The sequence below is a fragment of the Gopherus evgoodei genome, chromosome 11 (assembly GCF_007399415.2).
Source record: "Gopherus evgoodei ecotype Sinaloan lineage chromosome 11, rGopEvg1_v1.p, whole genome shotgun sequence".
Taxonomy (NCBI): Eukaryota; Metazoa; Chordata; order Testudines; family Testudinidae; genus Gopherus; species Gopherus evgoodei.
The window spans coordinates 68,114,238-68,133,008 of record NC_044332.1 but is presented as its reverse complement, the minus strand read 5'-3'; the positions used below and the strand labels follow the sequence as shown (position 1 = coordinate 68,133,008).

General features: G+C 42.3%; 1 protein-coding gene across 8 annotated transcripts in view; it reads right to left on the bottom strand.

Moving 5' to 3' along the window:
* The window catches only part of SLC12A8 (solute carrier family 12 member 8), a 106,462-nt gene that overhangs the window by 4,600 nt on the left and 83,091 nt on the right, over positions 1-18,771 (bottom strand). For all 8 annotated transcript variants that reach the window (XM_030580955.1, XM_030580956.1, XM_030580960.1 and 5 more), the window contains 4 exons: positions 11,688-11,834; positions 5,553-6,240; positions 4,225-4,322; positions 1,370-1,487 (listed from right to left, as the gene is read on the bottom strand). In XM_030580955.1, coding sequence (XP_030436815.1) covers positions 1,370-1,487; positions 4,225-4,322; positions 5,553-6,240; positions 11,688-11,834 — 1,051 coding nt within the window. The remainder of the gene's footprint in view (positions 1-1,369; positions 1,488-4,224; positions 4,323-5,552; positions 6,241-11,687; positions 11,835-18,771) is intronic.

The following is an 18,771-nucleotide window of genomic DNA, read 5'->3' as shown; positions in this document are numbered from 1 at the left end:
AAGCTTTATTAAACTGTAATAATAATATCCCCTATATTTTCACCAGTAGATCTCAAAGCACTTTACAAAGGAGTGTGTATCACTATCCCCATTTACACATGGGGAAAATAGACACAGAAAAGTGAAGTGACTTGCCTGAGATCACCCAAGCAGAGCTGTGTATAGAACCCAGAGCTCCTGAGTGCCAGGCCAGTGTGCTAGCCACTAGGCAACATTGCCTCCTCTACTGATATAGGTAGTGACAAAATGTAGTGATAACTTAAGGGGAAGAAGACTCAAAAGCATGTTCAAATTGTATAAAAAACAAAGATTGAAAAGCTAGGACATTTTAAATTAAGGTAAATCTTTCAAATAATATGTTGGAAAATATGGAAAGATAGAGTTATGGTACTCCTAATAACTTTTACTCTGCTCCAATATTCCATATCAGAGATAAATTGAGGCTGAAAAATGGGGAACTGATGTGTAGAGGGTAGATGGGACATTCAACAACTTAACTGCTTATTTCTATGTTTCTTACAATTTGCGTTCATGGGATCTGCAATCTAGCAACCTCAAGTCTAACTTATCAAAAGAGGATATTTTCAAAAGCATGTGAGTGATTTAGGAACTCAAATCCCATTGACTTTCAAGGTTCCATTGATTTTTCTCCTCCAAAATTTTGTGCATCCGCCCTCCCACACATGCACACGCAGAGGTCAACACATATATACCAAGGAGGTAGCTTGCTTTCTGAACTGACTTTGGTATTTAATTTTGAACCTGTACAGTATAAACCAATCACATGCACAGACCTTTTCAATGCCCTTTTCCTTAAGAGTATCAGATTATGTTCCTCACATATTCCACCAGTTTAATTCAGAATCAAAAGGCCCTGTTGTTTTGCCATTACAAACACTGAGATTTAATGAGATACTTATTGTAATTCCAATTTTCACAGCAGTTTTCTCACGTAGATTTATATCGACTAATTAGGTTTATTAAAGCGTATTTATAGATTAGCCATTGATGTAATACATTTAATATCTGCAATTCCTACTAACGCTTAACACCAGTGTTTTTACTTATAGTAATTTGCTCTAATTTATTTTATAGCACAGCAAAACAGCTTATTAACTTTTAAAGATGTTTAAACTCATCAGAACCAAAAATTAATCTGGTAATGCTAAATTGTAGCCAGAGACAAATATGTAACGATGTTTAAAGAGTCAATTATCAAATTTTACTATAAGCAAGCAAGGAAACAAAATCTGCCATTTGTAATGTGTAACTCACATGTTAAATGAAAATGCCTTGATTTCAAATTAACTCCAATTAAAATGCAATAGGTATTTAAGATGATTTAATGCCATGGATAAAAAATACTCACCGGGGGGTAGTCCAGGACTCATTTGGCCAATGTAGAAATATAGAATAATTGCGACACTCAAATTAATGAGAGTGTAGATCCACTGAATGACAAACATGATTACAAGCGATCCGATTGCCTGTTGAAAACGCAGTGTCCAGGATTACTACACAGAGCATGATTGTATTTCACTGTTACGCTAACATATTTCCTGCAAAATCCAGAGGATGTTTTCTGCCATTTTTCTGATCTTGTACAAGACCTGACAATCCTCTGGACCCTGAGGGAGTATTACCAGCCATACAGGGGAGTTGCCCAGGGCAGGAGTTCATTCTTCAAGATGAAAACAGGCCAAGGCCTTTGATGAAGCCAAACAAAAAGCGGCCTGTACCTATGGAGAATCCAGTATTTTTATTGAGCATGACAGTACTGGAGCTTTCAAGGTGTCATTTGAACATCAGAAACTCCACCTTCACCAGCATTGCCAAACCCTGTACACTAAACCACCCCCATTTTATATCCTATGTTCTGTGCCCCTAGTGCCTCCTCTGGAGTTTTAACCAGTAGCTCTGGATAGTCATAAATCTCCTGGGCATACCCTACTGGTCCTCTGGCATAGCTCTCCTCTGTATATGGGGGGAGAGAGCTGACAGAGCATGGCTGGGTGATACACAGGGAGCGAAGATAGACTTCTCTGTGGCTCCCAGCCCAAACAAAATAGAAATGCGCTAGGCCCATCAAAGTCAGCAGAATTTCAATGGGCTTCAGATCAGACCATAAACCTGATTCCTTTGTGACTTTTTGCTTGTTTTTCGCAAATTTGGATGAACATTTTCCAAGTTTTTCACTCATCATATAGGCAGGTTGAGATTTGTCACCTTTCAACATGCAGCAGAATTTCGCCCAAAGGCCATTACTATAATGATGAGAGAGATCTATGATGCAGCTGCCTTACAACATAATCATCATTATTACTATTTTCTTTATTTGCTTCCTGTAGCACGACCTATGTGCAAGGAGCTGTACCTGTATAACAGGAGGCATGGCCCTGCCCCAAATTGCTCACACGGAAGAAAACAGAAAGATACGATAGACAGGAGAAGGGAAACGAGAAGGGACTCAACCTAGAAGTAAAGTGGTCAAGGTGACTGCTTAGTCAACCCTTTGTATAATCAAACTCTGTATTACCAATTTAAAAATATAGAGTATAATTTCAAAAGCGTATAGGTTTCATTTTCAAAAGTGATTTAGGAGCTTGAGTCCCATTGTGCCTAAGTGACTAAGGCCCAGATCCTGAAAGGGATTAAGGTGCCTAACTCCCATTGATTTCAATTAGGTGCCTCTGAGGGTATGGGCCTAGACCTCTTTCAGAAAGGGACGTAGGCACTTTTGAAAACTGTATCCATACAGAGTATCCCCGTTATCCTGAAGCACACCATCCATAGAGTCTCATAGGTGTCAGGGTAAACGTGGGTTGTCAGGAGGTGTCTGAATGGGGGTCAGAGTAGTGTCTTTGCATGCCAGCTCAGGAAGCATGTTTCATGTCTTGGGGGACGGCATGGAGATGCTTGTAGAAGAAACAGTTAAGCAAGTCAAAGCTGGCATTACTCCCAGAGCTGAGCAGGCAGGGGAACAGGGCAGACAGAGGCAAGGGGTCAACAACTATAGCTATAGATGTGCACATATATTATTAAGATTCCATATCAAGTCTTTTAAATCACTGTGTACCTACCCTGGCCCCAGTTATCCACTATGATCTCTTTTCAAGCCAAATCATTCCACAGAAGCCAAGTCTGCTTTAATGACAATGTCAGAATCATCTCTTTACACAAATGTAAGAATTCCCCATACGTACGTGGGGTGTTAACCACAGTTGTGATATAGGAGCTCAGTATTTGGGAACCACGCTGTTTACTGATCCAAAATGCAGGTGTCAGCTTGCAACTGCTTAGAAGATTTCATCCACTCAACAAAAGACACCTGACATTCATCCCACCCATCTCATCACAGTTCAGTAGGGACCTTCTTTGGCAGCTAGCATTTGGTGAAGATGAGCTACTGAGCAACGTGGTTTAAATTTTGATTGCCAAAGCCAAGCTAAAGATAGTGGGTAATTTAATAGGTGCACTGTATGTTGTTTAACTGTACTCACTATACATATACATGAAAACACATATGTGGAGACAATATCCATGTGATAAAGTGCAAAGCCAGGTGATAAATTCATTTATCATGTACCTCTGACCACCTTTCCTGCCAACTGCTCCGATCCATCTCCCCAAGACTTATTAGCATGTTCAACTGCTTCAGACACCTATGATTTTTTTAAGAGAAATGTTTCCCCTCCTTTCCCAAAGGTGGGATTTCCCTCCAAAATTACTCTTGCCCTAGGTCTGGGGAAAGCAAAATTCTATGCGGTAACGGTTCTTTGATACATAAAAATGGCATGGCTTCTAAGCTGGATAGACCCTTGGCTCTGCGCTCCCCGCTCCCAATGCACAGGCCAGTACAAAGGCACCAGGTAGCATGCAGATGCAAGGTAGATGCCCCCAGTGCACTGGGGAGGTTGGGGACTGGGAGGCAGACTGCGACACTGAGTCATAACCTCCTTCCTGGGCTATACCTGCGGCAGCCAAACAATGCACTGCCACACACACACAGGGCTCATGGCAAAGTCACAGCTAAGCCCTAAAGCTTTTCATTCAGCCCTGTGTATCTGAGTTCTACGATTAACCAACCGCATAATGATTTGGGATACTGGAAAGGAAAACCACCTCCCCAATATATTTAATTGCATCGATTGTGATTTTTTATTTATTTATTTTTACTTTTCTGCCATCCTAAAGCGATGCTCAAAGTAAAAGAAAGTGACTTACACCAACAAGGGAAACCCAGTGATTGCAGAATCTGGCATAGAAGGAAACTGGCATTCTCTGAATTTCTAGTTCTTGATTTTGTTGTTTTACATTTGTATCTATAAAAAGAAAAAGAAAACAGATGCATTACAAAACCAACACAGGTGATGAAGTAGAGCTACATCCTAGGAAGCAGCCAGGTTACCCTTTGGTTAGGGTCTTTGTCCTCTATCTACATCAAGTTACATGAAAACAAGATCCAATTTCAGGCTTCCAACTTGCATGACAAGGCTCAGCCAGGTTTAGCACTGGTTGTAGAGCGGCAGTGTTGTCTAGCATTTAGTGCATGAGACAGGGAGTCTGGGGTTCTATTCCCAGATCTGCTACTGATTCTTGGAATGACTTGCCCAAGGTCATACACTCTTTGTGCCTCACTTTCCTCATATGGAGGATATAATAATAAAACCTCACAGGGATTTGTGAAGCTTAATTAAATCAATGCTTGCAGAACACTAAGGGCTCATCTACATGAACAATTAGCTTGCGGCTAGCAGGGGTGTGACTGTACCCTGCACTAGCCTGCCCATACTAAATGTCCGCATGGAATCTGCTGATGCACATTAACAGTTCATTAATGAGCATTGATCTAGTGTTCTTTGACATAGGACTAGATCAAAGCACAGGAACAAACTATTAATGCATGTCAGTAGGGCCCACACATACAGTTAGTCCCTAACAGCCTTGTGTGGGCTAGATTCACACTCAGCATGCTGCGAACTAAATGTTTGCACAGGCAAGCCCTAAGATTCTCAGATGAAAAACTCTACAAATTCAAAGCATTACATATCCAGATCTACACTATAAATTAATTCAGATTCTTAGATGTAGTGATGATGATGTGATGAATTACTCCTGGTCTCCTTGCATGCCATGGGGACAATTTCATTTGAAGAATAGGCTCTATGCTCACAAGCCTCCTCCCCCCAATATCAGGATGAAAACAAATGCCATAGTATACTCAGAAATCTTTTACTGTACAGCACTAAGAATGCATTTGCAGAATAAGCAGCAGCATGCTATAGACAGTGAACATTCCCACATAATTTTGCCTGTTCTCCAGCAATTAATCTTCCACGGGCAAATTAGACTGGAACCTCTCCTGTGACTCATTATGATGAACTCTACCCTCACCTATAAAAAAAAAGATATTATTGCCATGAATCACAGAATGACAGCATCATATAAAATTAGTCTCTAGCCTGCCTACAGAAAAGTGTCAGCAGGACAGAGATTATTAAGCATTCCCCCATGAAAACACAAATGTCTATCTCTGCTCTTGTGATCTTTACCTTCCACTTTCTGATTGGGAGGATTCTGCAGCTCATTAAAAAGTTGTTCTCCATATTCCACTAGCTCATGGTCACGCTTTTGCTCAGTGTCCACAGCTGATGATAAACACAGATTTCTTTCACTCTGATGACTCTGTTCAGCAAAACTCTGCAGACTTTCATCACTAGGCTCTGATGTTTTGGTGCAACAGTAAGGGGCAGGGGCGATATTATGATCAAGATCCAAGAGAAAGCTGTCTTGTAATGTTTGCTTGGCTGGCTTCTTTATCTTTCTCTGTTTGACCTTTTGGTTTAAATTCTTGTCTCTCTCTTCTTTCTCTTTACGAGTCCCTGGATCTTTATTAAGAGGCTTAAAAAGCTGGTCCATGTCTTTTGTGAATTCTAACAAGGTGCCATCTGATCTGCTTTGAATTATTCCATCTGATCCATAACGGGAAGTTTTCGCAAAGGTTAAAGGCTGGGCAGAGTTGACAACCCTAGATTCCTCCCTCTGTGTCCTCTTGGGTTTCTGCTGTAGGATATAACTCATAGAGACTGAGAAATAAGAGTAGTCCACAGCAATGTATGTCAGCATGAAGTTTATGGTGACTATAGGAGCAAGGATGTTCACTTGGCCAATGAAGACGAAAGCCATGGTGATGAGACTTGTTAAGCAAATCGCAGCCACTGGGGTCTTGTTACGCCCTTTCTATTTTGTAAACCAAAACAAACATATTTAAATATATATTTGCATACCCCACCAACCCAAAAGTGAAGACTACCCTCTCTGTTCACACTGATAGAGGACCATCAACATCTAGGCAATATTTTGATGGACATCTCACTGGCCATGAAGTAAGGGAATATATACATATATGAACAGAAACATTAGAGTCTAGTGGCTTAAGTGAAGGACAAGGAGCCAGGAACTAACTAGCACTTCTGACTTCTGCCACTGACTTGCTGTGTGGCCTGGGAAAGGTCACTTAACTTCACTCAGCATATCAGTTTGCCCATCCGTTAAGTAGAGTAATAAAGCAATGCTAAAACTCACAGAGCATTGGGAGGATTATTATATTGTTTAGACGAGGCTTTAGAGAGGAAAATTGCTAATGATCATTATTCATGCATTTCTAATTTCAGCTCCATGCAAGAACATACATTGTTGCCAAACAAAAGGCTTGACATATACAGATACTGGAAAGGAGCTCTGAAAACGGATTCAATTGGCAGCTAAGGCAAGCAAGCCTTGTGGGGCTGTGAGGCAGAGGAGAGGGGCCATTTTACATTAGAAGTTGCTGGCCTGGCCTTCAAATGAGGCTAAACTGCAGCCATGGTATTACCAGATTCCACATTTAGCATAACTCCTCTTTTTATAAAGAAGCCCAAACTGCCCTAAGGCCAAGAGGAAAGGAGCAGATGAGAGGTTAAGCAGTCAAGGATATTAAAGGGTGTGTGTCAGGAAGAGCAACAAATGATGCCAGGCGAAGGTCAGGAAGGCAGACTACCATGAGAAGTATTGTTTATTCTTTTACTTTGGGGCAGGGTGGAGGTAGCGGGAGGATGGAAAGGAGGCACAGACTGAAGTGCGTCAAGCTGAAATAAAGGACTGGGAGTTGGCAGCTCCTGAACTTTAACTCCAGGTCTAACCCGCCCTTCAGTTGCCTTGGACAGATCACTCAATGTTTCTGTACTTCTGAGATGCTTGTACAAAGCCACGCAAGGCTCATGGGACACCAATGAGGGCACAATCTGATTGCAAAACCTCTCTTACAGGTGATACTCTGTGAGATATAAAGCACCTCGTTCCACTCTCAGGCCTTGTCTTCACTGGCAAATTCATGCTTAAACATGATTTTCAACAGCTGAGTTAGCTGACTGGCCAGCACAGACCAGGACAAGCCATGGGCAAATCCTACTTGGATTCAGGGTTTACCTATGACTAGCAGAGACAACTCTGAACACGTCTTATCCTTGTCTACACTGACCAGTCAGTGTGACACATGGTCAGAATCATGTCACCACTTTCAGTCAGAGATCAAATTATATTCAATGCTAGCTCCACAGTGAAGACAAGCCCTTTAAGCTTAGGGTGAGTGTGTGGGGCTGGCAGTTAAAACAAACAAAGATGTCGCTTTTTATGTGTAAATGTGATCTGGAAATCAGTGAGACACACTCACAAAAGCAACTTTACTAAGCAGAATCACACTAATTAACTTGGAGGCTCTGATGTAAACCTATAGCACCTAATATAAGGGTATGTCTTCACTACTAACCGGACCGGCGGGCAGTGATCGATCCAGCGGAGATCGATTTATCGTGTCTAGTCTAGACACACTAAATCGATCTCCAAGCACTCTCCTGTCAACTCCCGTACTCCGGCTCAGCGAGAGGCGCAGGCAGAGTCAATGGAGGAGCACCAGCAGTCAACTCACCACGGTGAAGACACCACAGTAAATCGATCTAAGTACGTTGACTTCAGCTATATTATTCACGTAGCTGAAGTTGCATAACTTAGATTGACAATCCCCACCCCCAGTGTAGACCAGGCCTAAGACAAAATCCTAAAGTGAAAGATAGGACTCTGCATGAGAAGAAGCAATATTCTACAGGATCATGGCCTAGATTTATTAGGTTGTGGAACAGTATCCCTAAGGAAGTGGTGGAAGACCATTACTTGGGACATTTAAAACTGGATTGGATGAGACCCTGTCAAGAATAATCCTGCACCGAGGGATGAATTAGATGATTTAACAGGACTATTCTGGCTCTAATTTACTATCAATTATGAACTGAAATGTTATGTTTGTTTGTTTTTAAATTAAAATACAGAGATTTTTGGAGGCATTTGAACATTCACCTACCATATTGGAAACAGGACACTCTGTATGGCAGGGTCCCCAACGTGGTGCCCGCGGGCGCCATGGCGCCCATGGGGGCATCTTAATGCGTCTGCGTCCTGGCCCATGGGAGAGCACCCGCCGAAATGTCGCCGACAAGGGATGTCATCGAGAGGCGTTGCCCCCAAATTTCAGCAGGGACGCCTCTTGCTGACGCTGCTTGCCATCGACAAGTGACGTCACTGAGAGACGTCGTCCCTGAATTTCAGTGGAGATGCCTCTCAATGACATCGCTTGTCAACAGCAAGCGACATCATCGAGAGGCGCCGCCTGCCGAAATTTGGCGGCATTTCGGCGGGTGCTCCACTGCTGCAGTGGTCCTTCAGCTGGCACCCGCCAGCCAAAAAGGTTGGGGACCACTGCTGTATGGGAAGGCGGCTAGTTATCTGACCATGCGGACTAATGTCACTGCCCACACTGAGCAAAATGCACAAATGAAAGCAGCAGCATAAATGGTGAAAAGGAAATTAGATTTCTAAGTCTCCTGTGGCTTTAGCAATCCAAGGGAACATTTTCAAGTAGCAGGTAGGTGCCTATCTCCCAATAGGAGCCAGCTGCCTACACGACATTTGTGCCTTGGACAATCTCCCTCCTAAGGGGTTATTAGTACCACAAGCAAAACATTTGTCTCTTTCATACAGTCTTTCAGCTCCGATTGGATAAACAAGAAATAAATTACAGTAAATGCTTTTCAAATATAAAATAGTAAGACTTTCACCCGCTTCCATATAAACCATAGTACTGACCATACAAAGGTACCGCCAATAGTGTCTAGAACGTATAGTCCTGTTATACCAATAGTAACACAAAATATGCCACCTTGAAATATTTTTCATCCTATACTTTCCTCTACTGTATGTGCTTTAATAAATGCACAGCTCAAACGGAAACTATTTCCATTTCCTCCACACTCATTTATTAATAGAAAAGGGTAATACATCCTGCATCTTACACATTTTCCCAACAATATGACAAATGTGTCTCACACATAACAGGTTTCAGAGTGATAGCCGTGTTAGTCTGTATCAGCAAAGAGAACGAGGAGTACTTGTGACACTTTAGAGACTAACAAATTTATTTGAGCATAAGCTTTTGTGGGCTAAAACCCACTTAATCAGATGCATGGAGTGGAAAATACAGTAGGAAGATATATATAGAGAGAAAGAACATGAAAAGATGGGGGTTACCATACCAACTCTAATGAGACAAATCAATTACAGCAGGCTATTATCAGCAGGAGGAAATATTAAGCATAAAAGTGTTCTCAGAAGGCATCTTAGGTATTAGAGATACTATTGGGACAGGGAACAGATGGTCAGTCTTAGGATGCTTCTGGACTAAGGTTAACAACACTGAAAACAATGTTCAGCTCCTTCATATTAACTAGGATTACGATGACTACAAACATGTTTAAACCATTGTATAAACAAACCAGTGCAGAATGCATTGTTACGGGCAATCCACTTTATTAACCGGCCCGTGAACCAAATCAACAGTCAATTCTCAAGGTAGCAGATACAAGCAGGGAGGAAGGAGATTTTCCTTTAATTCCTAACCTCTTTTCAAAGCACTTCCTGTTCTGGTATCTTGCCAGCACAAAGGAGTTCATATGAGGAAATGTTATGAAAAAACAGAAGCTAACTATGCCATGTTAGCATCAGCTTTGCCACCATTGCATCAAAGTCAACGAATGACACCACAATAGTTGAGGGCAGAATTTGGCTCTTTCCACAGAAGCCACTTAACTACTTTCAGTGCTTTGATTTGATTTTTTTTTTAATTATTATTACTTTTATTTTAGAGAACCACAGGAATATTAAAGAAACAGTGCACACAAAATGGATACACTTTTTTCAAGTAATTTTTCCTCACTTTATTTACAAGGCCTTGCACATGTGAAAAATTGCTCTCTTGAGATTTTTCCAAACTGGTTTGCTATTACAGGGTTGCTTTGAGAGAGGCAGTTTTTTCTCTTCATCCAGAAAAAGAGAAAGTCAGAAAAGAAGGATTTGGTTTGAATTTATGGGCCAATCCTGCAGTCCTTATTCATGTGAACCTAGTTGAAGTAAACAGGACTACCCAGGTGTATAAGGCTCTGTACATGAGTAATGGCAGCACAAACAAGCCTTAGTCAGTGTTCAAACCAAAGCTTAGCTTAAAAGAGCATTTAAAATTTGTAGTCCCCCAAACTGACCTTCTTTAAAATGTATCCATCTATCCTTTTATTATTCATTAGTTTTACAGAGTCCAAAATGAGTTAGGCACCTCACGATATAAATAAGAAGTGATCTGATGCTTACATACTAAGGCCATGAACCTGCCACTAGCAGAACTGGGCCTAATTTCAAACATGATGAAATCAAGGGAGATGAAAAGATAGCAGGGAAGAGTTAAGAAGGAAGGACAGAGTATACAGGATCTGATTCAGCAAAACACACAATCATATGCTTAACGCCATTGACTTGATTGGGACTCAAGAACGTGTGCGACATCTACATGGCAGCTTGAAGTAGTAAAGATGGTGGTGGCGGGTTAATATATTAAGATCTAAATTAGCCACTCATTTTTTTTATTAACTGGCTAATTTCTTGTAGGCATCATAAAAGAAGTGGGTCCTATGGAGGGACTTGAATAAAGAGAGGATAGAGGCCTTGCAGACCAGCTCACAAAGGGTTTTCCATGAATAGGGTTCTATCTGGAGGAAAGCAAAGAGACTGATGTGAGAGAAGTGGACTGGAGTACTGAAGCAGACACCAATGGTGGAACTGAGAAGGGGGTGGGGGGGCAACATACAATCAAAGACAAAGGCAGAAGGGGCAGTTATATGGGTCTTTGAAGGCAAGGACGAGAAGCTTGAACTTCCTGCCATGAAGGAGGGGGAGTCAACGGAGGGGGTTTAAAGAGCAGGTGACATGAACAGAGCAACAGGCAGGGAAGAGGGGGCAACATGAGTGCTGATGAGAGCAGAGATTAGAGGAGGAGTTTACAGTAATCAAATAGGGAGATGAGGAGGACATGGACTCAGAGAGAGAGACTTCTCCCATAACTCTGTGTTTCTTTACAAAAACAGCTGAATGCTGTTTCCACCTGCTGATCTCCAGTGGGGAAAAACCATCACCCCCTCCTCTTCTGGTATTTAATAACTGTACATCAGCCATGACAATCTATTGACAGCAGATTCATTGTTTCCATACATCATTAACATTTGTTTGTTACAGAGCCCACAGCTAATTCTACATCATCACCGATTACTAACCCCATGTCCAAGAAAGGCAAGGGTTGGTATCACTTTTTCCTGGGCAATGCACTGAAGGATTCGGGGTGCTCCATACAAACCTCCCATGCAGGAAGCTAAGGAGGAGATGTACAATCCTAATAAAAACAAGAAACCCACTAAGGACACCTGGAAAATGCAAAGAGAAAACAAATATTTATCAGATATTTTTAAAAAACCATTTGTCTTTAAACACAGATTTTTCCAAATGAAAACCAATTAGTTTCCTTTGTAAATGCTAACGACTTGGGCAAACATTTAACAGAACGAGCCGTGTGAAAATAGCAAGTTAACCTGCTCTGTACTGTGAGTGTGAACTAGTAATACAATAAAATTATCCCACGAAAGCAGTTCTGTATTGAACATTCTGTACCAACTGGAAACCACTCGATAAGCTCACGTCCAGAAATATGTGCCACTTGGAGAAAACGCTTCGAGGAAGCAAACCTCTGATTCCATTTAAGCAACTGGAAGTGAGTTTGAAGGGAGTTTATTTCAGGAGAGCACACTTATATACAGAGAGCATCATACAGGAAGAGTTATCCAAGGCTCTAAACCATCCAAAACAGGAAGACAAACCCCTGTGTCCCATAAGGGAATACCAATAGTGGAGGCGTAGCAGGGGAGGGGAAGAAATCCACAGTATAATCAAATCAAAGCTGCCATTTAAATAAATGGGATTTCAAAAACATGTTCCAAAGGATATAATGCGACGACCTTATTTTCCTGTCTTAAATGTGTAAGGAATTTCCTTAAGTTAAATGAACATAAAACTTAAAAATTCTTAAAGCAATAGTGCTAAGTAGACTGCTTTATTCATATTTTGTATTTAACACCTTTGGTTCTATTGTATCCCAAACCAATTTTTAAATTTTAGAAAACTTTTTACAAAATCATCAATTAAGGGCAAGCACCTTTTATTACTAATATTTTGTATGATGGAAGGTGCCAATACACACACATAGTAAGCGTCCCTGACCCAAAGAGTTTACAATCTACGTAGACAAGACAGCAAAGCATGGGAGAAAGGTGTAATATCCCCGTTTTACTGATGGGGAACTAAGGCACAGAGAGATAAAGTGCCTTATCCCAATTCATAGGTAAAGTCTGTGGCAAAACAAGGAACTGAACCCAAATCTCCCATCCAGTGCTTTAACCACAACGCCATCCTTCCTCTGCTCTTCACTACTGGGCTGGAACAAGGCTGCTGTTTGACAGCCCACCACAACATTAGACCCTTCAGAAAGGGAAGTGAAAATTATTGTAGCCAACTGAAATTTCAAAGGGACTATGGGTCAGCAGAATGTAGATGCACAAATTGAAATCGGATCAGGTAATCTCCTCATCTGAAAGAAGATGCCTCTGGCTACACAGTTGCCTGTAAGACTATGGCTGAACATGGATTTTTTCAGTAGCTTTTAACACGGAATAATAACACCTACAGAACCACCATCATAACTTCTTGCAGTGTCCTGTGTTCACTTTGCTTCCATCCAAGATGTGAATGGGACCCCAAAATTCTAGCCAATTGTATAATTTAATGACATGATATTTCCCTTAACATCCACATTAATTCTGCAGGTATTGATCCTCAGAAGAAAGAACAAGTTATAGTTATACAGAAACACAGACGAAAAGGGAACTGGAAGATCTGAATTCTAGTTTCTCTGGGGAAGAAAATATAGAGGCCATTGCCAGTATTTTCAATATAAGTTATGGGTTTATTATACTCTCAAGATGAACCGCAAAGCAAAGCAAATAGCATGTGTCTTTTCCTGCTTCTCTGTGATGTATAAAGATGGCTTTCAAATTTCTTTCCAAAATACTTTCCCACATTTTTTTTTTAATACATGAAACTTCAGGAATATCAATGAGGACCTCTCTTCCTTGTCTTTGTTACAGGACCTTGGCAAAATCTTTGGAGGACCTTAACAGAGATGTTACACAAGACAATGGAGCTACAGTTCTCTCCTCGAAACTGGATAGGAATAGGATGCTGAGTCTTAGACATCTAAAGTAACAGTGAGGACAAGAGAGAACCTTTCCTTATATGTTGAAGAACAGGCTGAGTATCTGCTGAAAGGCTGATGTTGCTCTGCCTATGTCTAGTTCTTATACTGAACCCATCCCTATGGTATTTGAACTCTAGAGACATTCCATCATGTAAAGATGAGTAAAATGTCCTGTGGGTGGGAGCGCCAAAGAGAAGAAAGGGCAGAAATTGATGAGATTCCTTTGTGGAATTCCAAAGCCATCCCATGGTCTATGGAGAAAAGCCAACAGTTTGTGGCCTGTGATAAGTGACTAGGACTAACTGGAGAAGTTAGAGACCGAACTGATCAGACAAGCTTGCAGCTAATGGAGAAAGGTCAGGGGGTCACTGCTATGAGTTAAAGGATAGAGGCACAACTTTTTTTTTTAAATCTAAAGAATGTATTTGCTGACCACATGGTCATCCTGAGATGTGGACTGCTCTGAATGCTGAAATCTGCAGGATACCTGATTATCACAATTATGCAAGGCCTGGATTGCCCTGTTGAGGAGTTGCTTCTGGATGCACAGGTGAATGCAGGGAAATGCTGGTGCAGTGAGAGATTTTGGCCAGTATAAAGGCAGTTAGTTTTCTGTAGAAATGGAAATCAATGTGGGCTGCTTATTAAGTATGCAACTCCCTGCTTCCCAGACTGATTGAGCAACTCCTGCCGCTGCACTGACACATGAATCTGCAGAGCTGTCTACAGGGCCGACTCCAGGGTTTTTGCCGCCCCAAGCACAAAAAGAGAGAGAAAAAAAAAAAGCCGTTATCGCGATCTGCAGTTCTACTGCCACCACTTCAGTCTTCGGCGGTGGATCCTTCACTCTGAGAGGGAGTGAGGCACCCGCCACCAAAGACTCGGACGTGCTGCCTCTCACCGTTGGCCGCCCCAAGCAGCTGCTTGTTGGGCTGGTGCCTGGAGCCGGCCCTGGCTATCTCGAAGGTTATCGCGTCTCCCGGGCACCCCCCGTGCAGTCAGACTTGTCTGACAAGGCTTGTCACAGGCTGTCATTTCTGGTCAGCATCCTGGCTTCTACTTTTGCTACTTCATGGAACAGGAAAAAAAAAAAATTCCATGGCAAATGTGTCAGCCTTTCTAGCATGTGGCTCCACCTTACACACATATGAGTTCACATGCAGACCTCTGCACAAATAAATCCCCCACAACAACAGTTGCTGGCAGAACAGGATATATTATCAGCAGTGCTTCAGCTATGGAAGCTTGATAAACAGGGCTCTTGCCATATTCTAGGAGACCGTGTCTGCATAAGAACCAGTCATGCAAGACAAAGAACTCCAAAAAGCTGAACAACAGTCTCTTTTTCTCCACTCAGTATTTTGGATAGGGGCTATTTTCTCCCTATGCCTCCCCATCTTGCAGCTGCCATCTTTCCTGCTGTGCAATGGATTTTTGCATAATATACCACTACTGCTCCTTAATGAGCTAGAAAAATTAACTGTCATGTCGCCTCCTTCCTCTCCCGGCCTACTCAGAATACCCGGCCACTCCACTCTTCACATCCCTCAGCTGAAGGAGCGACATGCTCCATTTTCCACATACTTACTTTAATCAAAATGGTGGAAAACAGGCAGCCCACCTTCTCACACTGAACTAAGGGGCATTTCAGAGTAACCCTTATGATCTGTAGAGCCCCAAGCTGCTGAAGGGTGGAAAGAAACATTGGGCTGTGAACTGACACAAGGAAAGGGTCTGAATTGTATGAGGGCCCCATGGCAGCCAAAGTAGCTCGCAGCCTGTATTTCCCAGGAGGTGGTGGCTGTGGAGAGAAATCATACTGCAGGCTGCTGAGGCCTACCATGGTGTCCCAAATAGAAGCATGTCTTGCAATTGCTTAAGGCTGGTTTTTGAAGAGGGGAGGGGGGATAGCCAGTTCATTTTGAAAGACAGATGCAGGACTAAGGTCTGTAGCATTCGCTAGGGAGTCTCCACTGCACCAAGAATCCTGGCCTGGCCTTCACATAACGCAGAGCAGGACATCCTGAACTAGTGGGGCACGGCCCAGAAGTGTGTCATGAAGGGGAGACTGCAGGGTTTCACTCCACTGGGTGAGAGAGAAAAGAATCATTGGTAAATCCCAGACATTTGGACGTGGGAGCTGCTAAGGCAGGGGAGTGAAGGAACAAATCAATCCCAACACCTGTTGCTGCCCACCCAATATTGCTGCAGCTCCTCAGCCATGCTCCCGTATGTACAGCTCTCAGCCATAGGTAGTATGTTGAAGGCAGCAGCGCAGAAATAAAGCTGGCACGGTATGGTATTGCCACCCTTACTTCTGCGCTGCTGCTGGCAGGGCGCTGCAATAGCCACTGCTCTCCAGCCTCCCAGCTCTTAAGGCAGTGGGTGGGACTATCACAACCCCCCTAAAATAACCTCACGATCCCCCTGCAATTGCCTTTTGAGAAACTTCCCAATTTGAGAAATACTAGTCTCCCCCCTGAAATCTGTATAGTACAGGGTAAAAGCACACCAGGAAAAAAACAAAACAGATTTCAGGGGGGAGACCATATTTCATGGTCCATGATGTGTTTTTCACAGCCATGAATTTGGTAGGGCCCTAGCCATAGGGAAACGGCACTTCAAGAGGCAGCACAGCCAATTCCACAGCCTTTTCAACTGGTGCTGCCCCCAGAACTGAACAACGTGAGGTCTGGAGAAGTGAGAAGCTCCACACCCAGCAATGGCTTCCCCATCCAGGCTTCAGCAACAATCTGGTGAGCCCCTAACGAGACCTAAAAGCAGCCATCTTTTTTTTTGCCAAGAGCTCAATCCCACAATACTTTGCAGGACTGGGTGGGTGGCACTAAGGAACCAGAGATATTTTTTTTTGAGGTTTCCAGAGGTAAAAGGTTGAAAGCCACTGGCACAGAATTAGTTGAGCTGAGTGATTACTTCTAAAATGGTGGCACAGAGCAGCAGGCCATATCTGAGTCTACCTGTGTAGCTTGGGATGTACCAGCAGGTAGCAGGCATTCCAGTCCATTTCCCCATAATATTTGTCTCCGAAGTTGTGAACCTAGAGTCTCTCTGTTTCTCTAAGGTATTAATATGGCCCCCATTCCCATAGCACCTCACAACCTGTAATGTATTTATCCTGTGAGGAAGGGAAGCCCTATTATCTCTCATTTTGCATATGAGGAACAAAGACTTTAAGGCCCAGATTTCTAAAGGTATTTTGACATTGCTGCACTCAGCACTACAGTGCCTATTTAGAATCCTACATACCATTTTCAAGAGATCTAAGTCATTAGGAGCCAAAATCCTCCTGTCAGTGGATGCGATTTAGTCTCCTAAATCACTTTTGAAAATGAAATGTAGGCTCCTGCATCAGTTAGGCATTGCAATGAAGAGGGTGGCAATGCCTAAATATATCTAGAAACCTGGGCCCAAACAACTTGTCCAAAGTCACAAAGGAAGTGTGTGGCCAAGCAGAGAACTGAACCCAGGTCCCCTGAGCAGCACCATAACCACTGGATCTTCCTTCCTGTCACAGGTAAAAACAAACATGCACCTCATCCTGTTCACTTAAGAGGTTATTCCCTGCCTCTTTGTGTCCCTGAGGACATGCCAGCTGGGGTGTGCTTGACTAGTAGTGGGTGATAAATTTACATTTTCCTAGAAAGCTCAAGATACATTGACCTTTCTTCTTATTTATGAAAGCAGCCTGCAATGTAAAGGAGGTTGGATGAAAAGATATAAAATTCATTCTGCTTGGAGACAGCATGTAAAATTTATGCTGTGTTTTGAAAACCCTCAAACCAACCCATCTTCCCCCTCCAAGCTACCTCTCCCGACCGACCCCCAAACACACACCCTAACGAACTAATTTGGCTCCAGGAAAACAAAGTGTGTTATGAATGGATGGATGAAAAATACGAGAAACAAATCAATGAACAGAAATTTACGTTAGAGAACAGAACAGCTCCTTTTGATTTTAGAATGCAATCAATACAAAAACACAATACTATTGGTCCTATTTTAAAAACACATACTTGAAAGAAACACTTGATTGTGTCAGGCTTTGCCTATCATTTTAGTCACCAAAAATACTTGCATTGAAATGTGCTATTTGACATTCCACTCAGGGCTTAGGGGGAAAATGTCTTTTCATTGAGATTGTCAAAAATAAAATAAATAAATAAATTAACTTTTAAAAAGTTTAGAGAGTACAAATACTTCACAAGAAATTGGCAGTCCTAGCCTATTAGATTTCCTTTGAAGTGAAAGTACTTCGTGTACCTATTTTGTGTCTTCAGAAAAATACATTCTAAGGATGACAAACAGTCAAATGCTTCTTTAACCACGACTGACAGAAATGGAAAGCTTGCACAGTTTTTGATTTGTAATGATGTCTTCTCTCAAACAAGGCCAATAAAATATAAATGTGCTTATAATCATTCTAATAATAAGCCATATTTTCTACATGTATTGCATCACCACTTCATATTGTACAAGGGGAAAAGAAAATTGTGTTTGTTTTTTCTTGTGTCTTTATGATATGCAACAATGGTATAAGACTCTCTTTCCAGAAGATTTCATAGAATAATAGAACCATAGGGTTAGAAGGGACCGCAAGGGTCATCTAGTCCTGTGGTTCTCAACCAGTGATCTGGGGCACCCTACAGAGCTGGGAGCAGATATCAGGGGGTCTGCCACAATAATCCAGAGTGCACAGCCAGTGTTAGCCTCACTGGGGCCCACAGCAGAAAGCTGAAGCCCGAGCCCCAACTTCCTATGGCATGGGCCCCCAAGCAGTTGCTCTGCCTGCCTGCCACCCCCTAATGCCAATACTAGCTTTTAATCTACTGGATATGCAGAAAAACAGATGTTGTGCCACAGGTGGGACGTGGAATTTGTATTGATGCATGTTGGGGCAGCAGGGGGCTCAGAAAGAAAAAGGTTGAGAACTGCTGATCTAGTCTAACCCCCACACCAGGATGCAGGATTTGTTATGTCTAAACCATGCAAGACAGATGGCTATCCAACCTCCTTTGGAAAACCTCCAATCCTCC